The sequence below is a fragment of the Stenella coeruleoalba genome (assembly GCF_951394435.1).
Source record: "Stenella coeruleoalba genome assembly, chromosome: 3".
NCBI lineage: Eukaryota > Metazoa > Chordata > Mammalia > Artiodactyla > Delphinidae > Stenella > Stenella coeruleoalba.
In genome coordinates this window covers 159,031,825-159,044,239 of record NC_137148.1, presented here as the reverse complement: position 1 = coordinate 159,044,239, position 12,415 = coordinate 159,031,825, and the positions used below count along the sequence as shown (strand labels likewise).

Here is a 12,415-nt window from a genome sequence, read left to right as displayed (position 1 = left end):
AAAATGTGGTGATTTCAATCTATTGATATATATTCTTGACATTAAACTACCTTTTCATTCATTGGATGACGTAACTTGCTCGAGCTTTTTCTTACTCTAGTGAACGTGGGTAGCTAATATCATAGTTTAAAATTTTTCCTTTTATATTTACAAGTAAATTTGACCTGTAAATTTCTTTTTCCTTACAGTCCTAATCTATTTTCAGGATTAGGATTATATAGACTTCATAAAATCAATAAAGGAGCATTCTTCCTTTGCTACTCTCTAGAAGTTTTTCTTTGTTAATATTGATGTTATCTGTTTAACAGAAGTTTGATAGAATTCACCTCCCAAATGATCTGGCCGGGTCTGGTATTTTCTTGGTGAAAGATTGTAAACTATTGACTTAATTCCATTACTGGTACAAGAACTCTAGCTACAAATTTCCTCTTGTGTCAGTTTTGGTAAACTTTAGGAGCTAGGAAATTGTCCACTTTACAGAAATGTTCAAATTTACTGGCATTTCATATATTCTCTGTTTGTACTCTCTGCTATAACACTGTCCTGATTCTTTCTGTATATTATTTACTTACGTTTTTGTTTTGCTTAATCAAAGTTTGTTTTTTTAAATCTTTTCAAAGAATATTCTTTTGACTTACTAAATCACCTCAATTTTATACTTTTTTCTGTTTTATTAAGTTCTGCTCATATCTTTATTGTCTATTTTTCTATGTTCTCAGGGTTTATTGTTTTACTCTTCTGATGTCAATTAAAACACTTGGTTATTAGTTTTAATAAATCTTTTTACTTATAAATAGTTGAACTTTTTGAAGGTTCCAGCTTAGTTGTACGTATCTAAGGGTCAGCTCCTCCTCATAGTTGCTGGCCTAAGGCTTAGTTGACCCTATAGCAATGTATATATTGACATTTTTTCCCCTCGACTTTGTCTGTTTTGCTACTTCTCACTTCTCTTTGCAGAGAAGCCCTTTGACATACACTTAACTTATTTTACAGCCAATAAGTCTTTAAAATACTGTGTATTTTTTAAGATAAATCAACTTATATAATTAGGCAGGAAATCTGATCTGCCATATTTTTAAAAACAGCATAATTTCACTCTTCTCCATGATTAATCTGCTGTATTACACGACCTTCGAGTTTTTAGCTTTATCAATGACATGTACTTTAAAAATGTTTGAAAGATCCTACCCAGTCTTTTAAAACATCCTTGCTCCTTGTTTCAGTTCTAGTTTTATGTATATTTTCTGCCTGGCACCTGATTATTCCAACATCTGATGGATGGCCTTGGGAATCTAATTCTGCTATTGACTGTTTTTGCTGATTCTCTCCACTTGTAGCTGATTTCTTCATTATTGTGTAAATTTAGATCATGAGCTCACGTTTAGCTAAACTTTATCTGTGGGAACGCTATAGGCCTGTGTTGAAGGTCTACCTCTCCAGAAAGGGTTTAGTTTTGTGTTTGGAATACCACCGATTTGGGAGCATTGTAAGTTCATTTCTTAGCTTGTGTTTGCAAGACCGCAAATAAATTTGCAACCCAAACACTGTGAACACAGATCTGCGGTTCAGAATTCTCAAGATTTCCTACCTGTTTCCTACCCAGAGCAGAGGCCAAGAGAATTTGCTCTTAGTCTCCCTTTGCCAGCAGATATTTTTTTCTCCTGGCACACCCTTTCATTAAAGGTGAAGCCAGGGATAGATAGCTTTAGTTCTAACTTCCCATCTAGTAGGGATGGAGTCTTACCTCCTGCCTCCCATGTGGTCATGGCCATTTAAAAACAAGTCTCTATACCAGGTGTGTCATTCAGCTACGGCCTGTATTCCAAATCCAGACAGCTGCCTATTTTTTATGGCCTATGGGCTATGAATAATTTTCACGTTTTAACTGGTAACATTTTAAATAGTTACCTAAGTACCTAAATAATATCCTCAATTTTGCCTCTTTGGTCTACAAAGCCTAAAATATTTGCCATTTGGCTCCATAAAAACAGGATTTCCAGCTTCTGTTCTAAGCTATCAAGATCTTCAATCCACTCTTAATAGAGTTATCACTCTCACACATGGACCACCCTTCCTTCATGGGTCCTGGACATTTCGACTGCACACTTCCAAAATCAACCATGCACTTAAAAATAAGTTGTGTACATTTAACCTAGCATACCTAACCCTTTTCTTTTAGGAGAGTTTTTCAAGTAATCTTGCCCACTGTATTCTTCAGAACTTCATTAATAATGGCAAAAAACTGGGCTTACCTGGTGGCACAGTGGTTGAGAGTCCGCCTGCCGATGCAGGGGACACGGGTTCGTGCCCCGGTCCGGGAAGGTCCCACATGCTGCGGAGCGGCTCGGCCCATGAGCCATGGCCGCTGAGCCTGTGCGTCTGGAGCCTGTGCTCCGCAATGGGAGAGGCCGCAACAGTGAGAGGCCTACGTACGAAAAAAAAAAACAAACAAAAAACAAAAACAGGCAAAAAATTAAAACAACTTAACATTCAACAAAAATGCGAAATGTTCATAACAATTATAGAAGCACATACAGTAGAAAACTATAAACTGTTATTGAAACAGTGAGATATAACTTTTTATTCTTAGAGAACTGTATTTAGGTCCCTTTTGTTTAAATAAGTGTATTTCTGTGTATGTATGTATACAGTCATGTATTTATATACACATACATTATTTGTACATTTATATAAACATATGAAATACATACCTATACACATACCTTTGATTTATATTTGTATACATACACAGGAATATAATTATATATTATATATTTATATACATTGAACTGAAAACTGGTAGTATACATATATATCGTGTATAAATGTGTGTCTACGTGCATGTGTAGAAAAGCGGGTTGAGAGATATGGAAGCATGAGTTAGACAGGGTTCAAGATTTTAAAAGTAGTTATGTGTAGGTAGTGAGGTTAAGGCCCATTTGATTGAAAATATTGCATATTTTTACATCAATTGTTATGATGACCAGATTCCTATGTCAATAAAATTATAAATAGCTATACATACTCGTATGTGTAATGTATAACTAAAAGATATATAGTTTATATATGTATTATATTTATACTATATAATACAATTATACTAATACATTATATATTGTTATATAGAATATTAACTATAGTGTATTATATCAGATAATAATTATATATTTATATATTATGATATAATTGTTTTATAATCAATATTACAGGATATATCATATTAATATTATGAACATATTAACCATAGAAATACATTTCATTACTCATATATTTTGTATATAATATATGCTAGGAAAAAATATATATTAATATAATACATAATTGTTACACTAATATAAATATTAGTATATTACACTTATACATCAATATAATATTTAATATTGGTATATTTATATTAGTTTTAATATATACATAGCTAATGCTCTTTAAAGCCATCTGCTACAAGTAGAGTAAGACCAGGAGTATGGCCAAAGCAAATTACTTATACAGATTACTTATTACTTATACTTATTATACTTATTACTTATACTTATTACTTATTACTTATACAAATTACTTATACAGATTACTTATATTCATTTATATGTCATTTTCCTGGAATCTGCATCTGGCTATTAGAGAGGACACACAGCAAAATCAACAAAAAGTGCCCAGGACATAGGATCCTTTATTCATTGGAACCTCAAAGGAAACACAGTGCTATTCAGTCCCCCTTCAAAGAGCCAAGAGCAAACCTTGAAGCACCCAGTAAAAGCCAATTCAAACAAAAAAGGTTTTCCACTTAAACTGGAAAACGTTAAGTTCCCAAGAGACCCCCTACATCAACCACTGAAGCTCATTTGGCAGTAAAAACAATAACGTTCACCGAACAACAAGAAACGCAAAACAATAGGTGTTTTACCAAAAACACAAAAAAGCAGCTAATTAGTGTCTTTCCTGTTTGAGAGAAGGGGTGGGAAGTGGGCAGAAGACCTGATAGGAAAGATAAAAAGAAAAGGAAAAGGAAAATAACAGTTTCCAGTTTGACACTCAAGCTGTCTTCTGCATCCATTTCGTCAAGACCACCAAGTCAATGTGGAGGCTTTTTCCTCCTTCCCTTTTCTTTTCATGAGACCGATCACAACCAGCACTGCAGATTCCATCCAATTAAGGAATGCTGTTGCCTACAGGTGTGAATGAGCTGTGAGTAAAGTACTGAAGTAGAGGACACCTAAAGTGAAACGTCTTCATGAATGGCCACGTGGCTGAGCAGCAAGTTAACCTTTCATAGATGTGCTAAAGAAGAAGAGTTGGGTTTTATTTTATTTACTTTTCCCTGGACTGTGTTGAATGACTATCATCGACAAGTTCAGGCTACTTTTTGCTGAGGATTAATGCACTGGGAGAGCTGAGAGAACACTCAACGGTAGAGCTGTCTTTTTCTTGACCAGTTCACCTTAGTTTCCCAAACTCTAAGTCTTTCCCTAATTCTTTCTCCTTTTTATTGTAGTAAAATGAACATAACACAAAATTCACCATTTTGATCATTTAACAATTCACTGTACCATTCAGTGGAATTTACTACTGTCACAATGTTGTGCAACTATCACCACTGTCCAACTACAAAACATTTTCATCACCCCAAGAGGAAACATACACCCATTTTGAGGAGTCATTCCCTATTTCCCTCTCTTCCAAACCCCTGGCAACCACTAATGTATAATATTTTCCGTGTGTATGGATTTGCCACTGCTGGACATTTCATATAAATGGAACCATACAATATAGAGCCTTTCACGCCTGACTTCTTTCACTTAGTTGCATCCATGATGTAGCATGTATCAGTAATCCATTCACTTTTATGGCTGAATTCCCTGATCCTGTTTTCTTCATACTGTTTGAATACAAAATTTAAAATAAGTTGAGAGTGAAGCTCTGTTTTAAGGGCACATCTACGAGGCCAACTCTTTTAAAAAAGGTGAAAAGGGAGATACTGTTGTGAAATGATAATCGTTGAGAAGCCTCAGCCAATTTGATAATGAAAAGTTTGGGAAATGTTGCAAAAAATTATCTGCTTTGTATTAAAAGCCTTTTAAGCAAGGATTCAGGAGATTGTCTTTTTCTTGCAGGTAACTTAAATGAGTCCGAAGGAAATAACTGCCCTTTAAAACAGATTTTGAAAGGATTCTATTTATTCTTAATAGACGAATGGGAGTACAGGTAGTTCACATCCAATACGGACTCCCTGTCCAAACACTGTTTATCGTTTTAGCCACCACTATCGAATTATATTTCTTGAGAGTAAGGCAGCTCAATTCCTGCATATTATTTTTTTTTCCTGCATATTACTTTTTAAAATTCATCTATCAAATTATCAAATTCATCAATCCATTAATACAGTATAAACAAGAGATGTTCATGTTTCAGTGCAGTTCAAATATCAGGTATAAAGAACCACCAGCAAGAAAAAGAATCCTATATCTCTTGTCAGAATGTGGTCAGCTCTGGGGTGCTTTGCTAGCTGAAACACACTTTCATTGTTAAGAGGATAGAGGCTGTTTAAGAGGGATGAGAGCCAAAAAATGTTAACTACGTGTATGTGTTAAGAACAGTGCTAGGTTATCTCATATTCTATATCAGCCAAGGCTCACCGTTTTACATATGTGAAAAGTGAAGTTAAAAGTGTTTTAGTAGGGCTTCCCTGGTGGTGCAGTCGTTAAGAATCTGCCTTCCAGTGCAGGGGACGCGGGTTTGAGCCCTGGTCCGGGAAGCTCCCACATGCCACGGAGCAACTAAGAGCATGTGCCACAACTACTGAGCCTGCACTCTAGAGCCCGTGAACCACAACTACTGAAGCCCACACACCTAGACCCCGTGTTGAGCAACAAAGAGAAGCCACCACAATGAGAAGCCCGCGCACCGTAACAAAGAGTAGCCCCCGCTCACCGCAACTAGACAAAGCCCGCACATAGCAAGGAAGAGCCAACGCAGCCAAAAATAAATAAATAAATAAATCTATTTTTTTTAAAAAAGTGTTTTAGTAACTTACTAAAAGGCACGCAATCAGTAAATTTGAGCAAGAATTCAATCCCAAATCTGTCACACTGAAGTTTAAGCTAATACATGAGATTAATAAAAACAGCACTAAATTAAAAGTTCAGAGATATTTTTAATTTCATACTCTTTCACTAACGCTCTTTGGAGATAAAACATTTCTTTTATATGGGCCTTAGTTTTCACAACTATAATAGTTGGAAGCTTGACTAGATGATCTGTATGTAGTCTTCCAATTCTAAAATGTTCCACTCATTTGGATTCCTACAATAATTGCCCTTGCAATACATGCATGCTGCCACCAAGTAGCCGTACAGACTATTAGTTCCTTTTATATCCCTAGTGGGGAGTGCATTTTGACATCCGACTTACCGGTCAATAGTACAACCTGTTAATATAACTATAAAATAACAAAATAATCTGGTATTATTTCCTGTAAAGCAGAAGCTTTACATTGTCTGTGAATCATATCAGAATCACCTGTAGGTTTTTAAACATAGAGGAAATCCATAACCCATTGAATGAGAATCTTCAGAGACAGGACATGGGCATCTGGATTTTGGGCTCCCATCATCCGTATATTTTACTTTATTTTATTTTTTGCCTATGTACAATATTTGTCACATCCTCTTCAATCTTTAAATGTTTCTTTTTGTTTTAAAATTTTAGAATATTCCATAATCTTCACCTACTTTTCATAAGGTGTTATCTGTTATGTTTATTCGATCTTGTGCTTCTCCTGGTTGTCTTCTTTTTTTCCTTTTTTTTTCGGCGGGGGGGGGGCCCTGCCTCATGGCTTGCAGGATCTTAGTTCCCTGACCGGGAATTGGACCTCAGGGCCCCAGCAGTGAAAGCGCCAAGTTCTAACCACTGGACCACCAGGGAAGTCCCAAGACTTCTGTTTTAAATGACTTTTTTTCCCACTCTAATTCATTCCTGGGATCAGTTTCATGTTTGAACATTAAACCAACCTTGCATTACTAGAATAAAGCTACTTTGATTGTGATATATGATTGTTTTACATACCATGGATACAGTTTGTGCTTCTGTTTACACATTTTGCATGCATGTTCAAAAGAGAAACTGGCCTGTGATTCTATTCTTGTAATATTCTTTTTAGTTTTGATCTGAAGCTTATGTTGGCCTTATAAATATTTTGAGCAATATATACTTTTCTGTTTCCTGGAACATTTTTATGTAAGATTACCGATATTTCTTCCCTAAATATTTGGAAGAATTTACTTGGAAAGCCATTTATCCCTGGAAATCATTTTCTGTAAAGGTACTTAATTATACAAACAACTTCTGCAGTAGATATAGGTTTTTTAGATATTTTTATTTCTTGGGTTAGTCTTGTTAGCTTGCATTTTTAAAGAATTTGTCATTTTCGATGAATTTTCAAATTTATAAATATAAAATTATCATAATTTTAACAGCTTTATTGGGATGTAATTTACATTCCATAATTTCAACACTTTAATGTATACAATTCAGTGGTTCTCAGTGTAACCACTAAAAGACTTGTGTAAGCATCACAACAATCCAATTGTAGATTTCTGTCCCCCCACAAAAAACCCATTACACATTAACAAGCTTTTTTCAATCTCCTCAACCCTCTCAGCCCTAGGCAACCACTCATCTACTTCCTGTCTCTACAGATTTGCTATTCTGGGCATTTCATATAAATTAGACCGTACAATATGTGATCTTTGGTGAGTGGCTGCTTTTACTTTACATAATGCTTTCATGGTTCATCCATGTTGTAACATGGATCAGTAGATCGTTCCTTTCTATAGCTGAATGCTATTCTATTGTATGGATATTCCACATTTTGTTTATTCATTTATCCGGTTGTCATTTGAATTATTTCCACCTTTTGTTTTTAGAAATATACTTCTATGAACATTCATGTACAAGCTTTTGTGCAGACATAAGTTTTTATTTCTCTTAGGTATATATTTAGTAGTGGAACTGCTGGGTCATAGGATAACTCTATGTTTAACACTTGCAGGAACTCTCAAGCTGTTTTGTAAAATGGCCGCACCATTTTACATTCCCACCAGCAATGTATGTGGGTTTCAATCTCTTCTCTTACAGCCTAGCATGTCATCTATGCTGGAAAACGTTTCACATGTAGTTGAGCAGGATGAGTATTTTACTGTTTGGTTGAGTGTTCTGTAAACATTTATTAGGTCTTGTTAATTCATAGTCTTGTCCAAGTCTTCTATAGCGTTGTTGATCTTCTGCCTAACTGTTCTATCCATTATTGACTGTGGAGTACTGAAGCCTCTACCTAATGTTGTGCAATTATTTATTTCTTCCTTCAATTCTTCATGGATTTTGGTATTTTCTTCTTCATGTATTTTGGTTTTACCTTATTCAGGGCAAATATGGTAAAGATTTTTGTATCTTCCCTTTCTTTATCATAAAATGTCCCTTTTCATATCTAGTAACTGTTTTGTTTGTTTTAAGTCTATTTTTTCTGGTATTAGTATAGCCACTTCAGCAATGCTTACGGTTGCTATTTGCATGATGTGTATTTTTTCATCCTTTTACTTTGTACACATTAGACTTTTGAATCCAAGCAGTGTCTCCTACAGAAAACATTTTTTAATACCCAGTTCGACAATATCTGCCTTTTGATTGTACTGTTTAATTCATTTACATTTAGTTTTTATTATTGATATGGTAGGGTTTATTTATGTCTATCATTTTACCTTTGGTTTTCTACATGTCTCATGTTTTTGCTTTTTTGTTATTGTTGTTGTTCCTCCATTTTCCTTTTATGGTAAGTAGATATTTTCTACTGTAACATGTAATTCCTTTATTGATTTTTAACCACATTGTTTGAGTAATGGCTGCACTGGGGCTTATGTAATACATCTCAGAATCTCTTCAGATTTTTACTAGGTTCATTCCAGATAGAAACAGAAACTGTACGTTTATAGAGCTGTATGCCTTCCCCTCTTTTTTGTTTTTATTACATTTATATATGTTACATACTTAACAACATATTATTATAATAATTACTTCTCACAAGCTTATTTTTTCAAAGAGTTTAGAGAAGAAAGTTGAGCAAATAAATATTTTTGAGTTTGTCGGGTTAATCTATTTACCATTTCTGGTTCTCTTCCTTTCTTCCTGCAGATTCAGCTTATGATCTACTGTCATTTTTATTCTAACACAGCTTTGTTCTCACTGCCTTCGTTGTGCCATATCATCAAATATATGATATTTTTTTATGTTATATAGAGAACAATCCAAATATAGTCATATTGTTTAGGCACTTACTTTTTAAATTAGTTAAAAGAAGAAAGGAGAAGAAATTTGAAATTACAGTATCTTTTATAATTCCCTACACAACTGCTCTAGTCAGCATTCTTTGTTTTGTTTTTATGGCTTGAGTTACTGTCTGCTATCATTTGAAGAACTTCCACTAGTATTGCTTGTGAAGCCCGTCTGCTAACAATGAACTCACTCAGTTTCTGTTTCTGTTTCTGAGTTATGGTGAAGTATTGATGATAAGTTGTGGAGTGGTAGGAAAAAGTAAAATGCGATGTGCTGTATGATGTATGTTTCACTGAAGTGTCTCGGTCAAATTCTAATGATTTAGGATAGAAATCACATAAAGCAAGCATCACAATTCTCCAGGAATGTTCTGTAGAATGCTAATGTTAATGATGAATATGTGATCCCAAATCTTTCACTTGTATTGACCTTATCTCATTAATTCTTCTCCCAACAATGCCATAACTAGAGTTGAGTTCTAAAGTGTACCTTCCTCTTTTCCAATAGAAATGGTCCCACAATTTCAGAAAGTTCTCAAAGGTGAAAAAGTGCACACGGCGTTTATCACGTTTGCAAATGCCAATGAAAATGCTAAGGTAACACTGTCCAAAATGCAATATTCTTCTGTGAGGGCACCCAATTTTAAACAAATACACATATTCTAAATACAGCTTAGATCTGTGACATGTTTTGGCCAATGAAGTGTGAGCAGACATGATGGCCGTCAATGAGCAGCACAGGCCTTAAATGGGCTTGTGCAGTTGGGCTCACCTCTTATGGTTCAGTGAACTTTGTGAGAAGACAGGGCCTGGGAGCTGCGGCCTCACAGTTGGGCTCCAGAGGAAGATGTGTGTTACAGACCTCAAACTGACCCAAAACACGGAGCAAAACCAGCCATCTAGAGGTCTAAAAGAGAGCCACTGCAGCTAGCCAATAGGTCCAAGAAAAATAAATTCTTGTTTATGGAACTGAGTTTTCCGTCGATTTGTTCCAAAGCATTATCACAGCGAGAGCTGACACAACATCCTCCAAATCATTGTTATGTAAATGGCTGCCATCCTGCCTACAAGTAAGGCAACTGTGTACTCAAATTGTGAGAGTTCTTGAAGTCTTGGTGCCTCTCCAACACAATGTACATGGCTAAATTTCCACAAATAAGTTCACTAATATACCACAAAGATCTCCCTAAGCTTTTATTAAATGTAATGCAAAGTTCTTTCTTTTCATTTTCTGCTTCTACATAGTTAAAATGCTTTTTATCAATGTAAAATGGCTCTTACCTTTTGGCTTCTGTCGTGAGAGTCTTTTGAACTCTGAAACACTGTAGGATATCACCTATATATGGAATCTGAAACATACAACAATTTAACAAATATAACAGAAAAGAAGGAGAGTCACCGATATAGAGAACAAACTAATGGTTGCCAGTGCGGAGGGGGAGGAGGGGGCAATACAGGGCTGGGGAAGTGAGAGATGTAAACTACTGGGTGTACGACAGGCTCAAGGATGTACTGTACAACACAGGGAATATAGCCAATATTTGGTAATAACTGTAAATGTAAAGCAACCTTTAAAAAGTATATAAAAATTTTTTAAAAAGAAATCATACTTAAAATTCGAAACAATTTAAATGTCCATCAACAGGAAAATGCACATATAAATTATTGTATTTCCTTACATGGGAATCCTACGTAGTGAGGAAAGTACATGAACTAGACAGATCTTTACGTGTCAGCATGGATGAACCTAGCAAAGATAACGCTAAATAAAGCAAGTAACAAGAGAAAACAAAATAGAATACGATATGCAGTTTAAGAATACTTAAAAATGTAGCCTACATAGAAAGACATCCATGCCAGTGTTGGAGACCAAGTTCAGAAGAGTGGTTACCCAGAGTCAGCTGGGGCGTGGCTGTGTTTGGGAAAGTGGTCACACCAGGGAGTCTTCAACAGAAATGGTAAAGTTTCACTTCACACGCTGGCTGGAGGACGGAGGAGTGTCTGTGATGTTATAATGTGAGCACGCTGCATGTAAAAGCCATTGCTGACCACATCTAGGGGAACTGATGCGTGGGAGCTGGTAGTGGGCGGAGGCATCCAGAAGGTGGTGGTAGAAGAGGAACGTTGTACACGTAATGCCTAAGGCCTGACCAGAGGACGACCACTGCTCTAGAAACTGGACACAAATCCAACTTCTACGGCCAATCTTAGAAGACAAACTGAGGCATATTTAAAATTTTAACACTTTATGTGCGCAAAAATAGATTCAATTCACGCACCACAAAGCGGAAGAGGTGAGGAGCACTCCAGCCACAGGAGCTGCAGAGATGTTTATTTTAAAAGGGCAGAAGCAAAGCAAGGAAACGAGTGATTTGCTATGGCTTTAACGCCTAGTTGGTGGTTTGTGACTGGGTGTCCTCAGCGGTGTTCGTCACCCTGAGGCGCCGACAGGCTTAGATTTGGGTTGGTTTAAGTAGGCGGCCGCATCGCTAGAGCCACCGCAGGCTAACGGCCTCCTTGCAGGGTTAATTTACTAACACCAATTGTCTGAGTCCTTCCTCTTACTCAGTCACTTCACTTCCTACGCCTCACTTTCTCTTCTCTAAAGTGGATATTCAGTAGTAAATTCTCTGTGGAGATGTCAGTACAAAACAAAGTGATTACTAGGAACCACGATCATGTCCTGAATGCACGGAACACGTCACCGTTTGCCAACCACCGTGTCAAGTCAGCAGAAACGACAGAAATTAAGAGCTCTCCGCAGAAATTCACACACCCGTGCACCAGGTAAGGGACCACAGGCAGACGTCCACTCAGCCTTTCCTGTGTCCCTCACGGACTTCACGCTCTCTCCTGGGCGGGGCGAGCACAGACACTTAGCGGGAGTTTAACTACTTTTAAAATGCGCTGATACAACCAAGTCTCACTTTTGTTTGGATCAGTCAGCAAACGCTTTTTGGAAACCCCAAATTCTCCACACCTTCTACCTTTCGCGCTGCCATAGTCTCGAAGCTGCCGACACCGCTCCTCAGGCCGCGTCGTCAGGGGAGGCGGGTCTGCGTGCTGCTCCTCAAGCCGCGTCGTTAAGGGAGGCG

At 36.6% G+C, this 12,415-nt stretch overlaps 1 protein-coding gene across 3 annotated transcripts in view; it reads right to left on the bottom strand.

The window, feature by feature from the left end:
• The window catches only part of LOC307183917 (UDP-N-acetylglucosamine--peptide N-acetylglucosaminyltransferase 110 kDa subunit-like), a 33,832-nt gene extending 21,437 nt beyond the window's left edge, over window positions 1-12,395 (bottom strand). The window contains exons 1-3 of one of the 3 annotated variants that reach the window (XM_079917082.1): window positions 12,308-12,395; window positions 10,602-10,669; window positions 2,263-2,425 (exon numbers count right to left, since the gene is read on the bottom strand). In XM_079917082.1, coding sequence (XP_079773208.1) covers window positions 2,263-2,425; window positions 10,602-10,669; window positions 12,308-12,322 — 246 coding nt within the window. In that variant the 5' untranslated portion in view covers window positions 12,323-12,395. Of the gene's footprint in view, window positions 1-2,252; window positions 2,426-10,601; window positions 10,672-12,307 lie in introns of those variants that run through there. The other 2 variants (XM_079917083.1, XM_079917084.1) reach the window with 2 other exon arrangements.
• Between the last annotated feature and the right edge of the window lie 20 nt (window positions 12,396-12,415).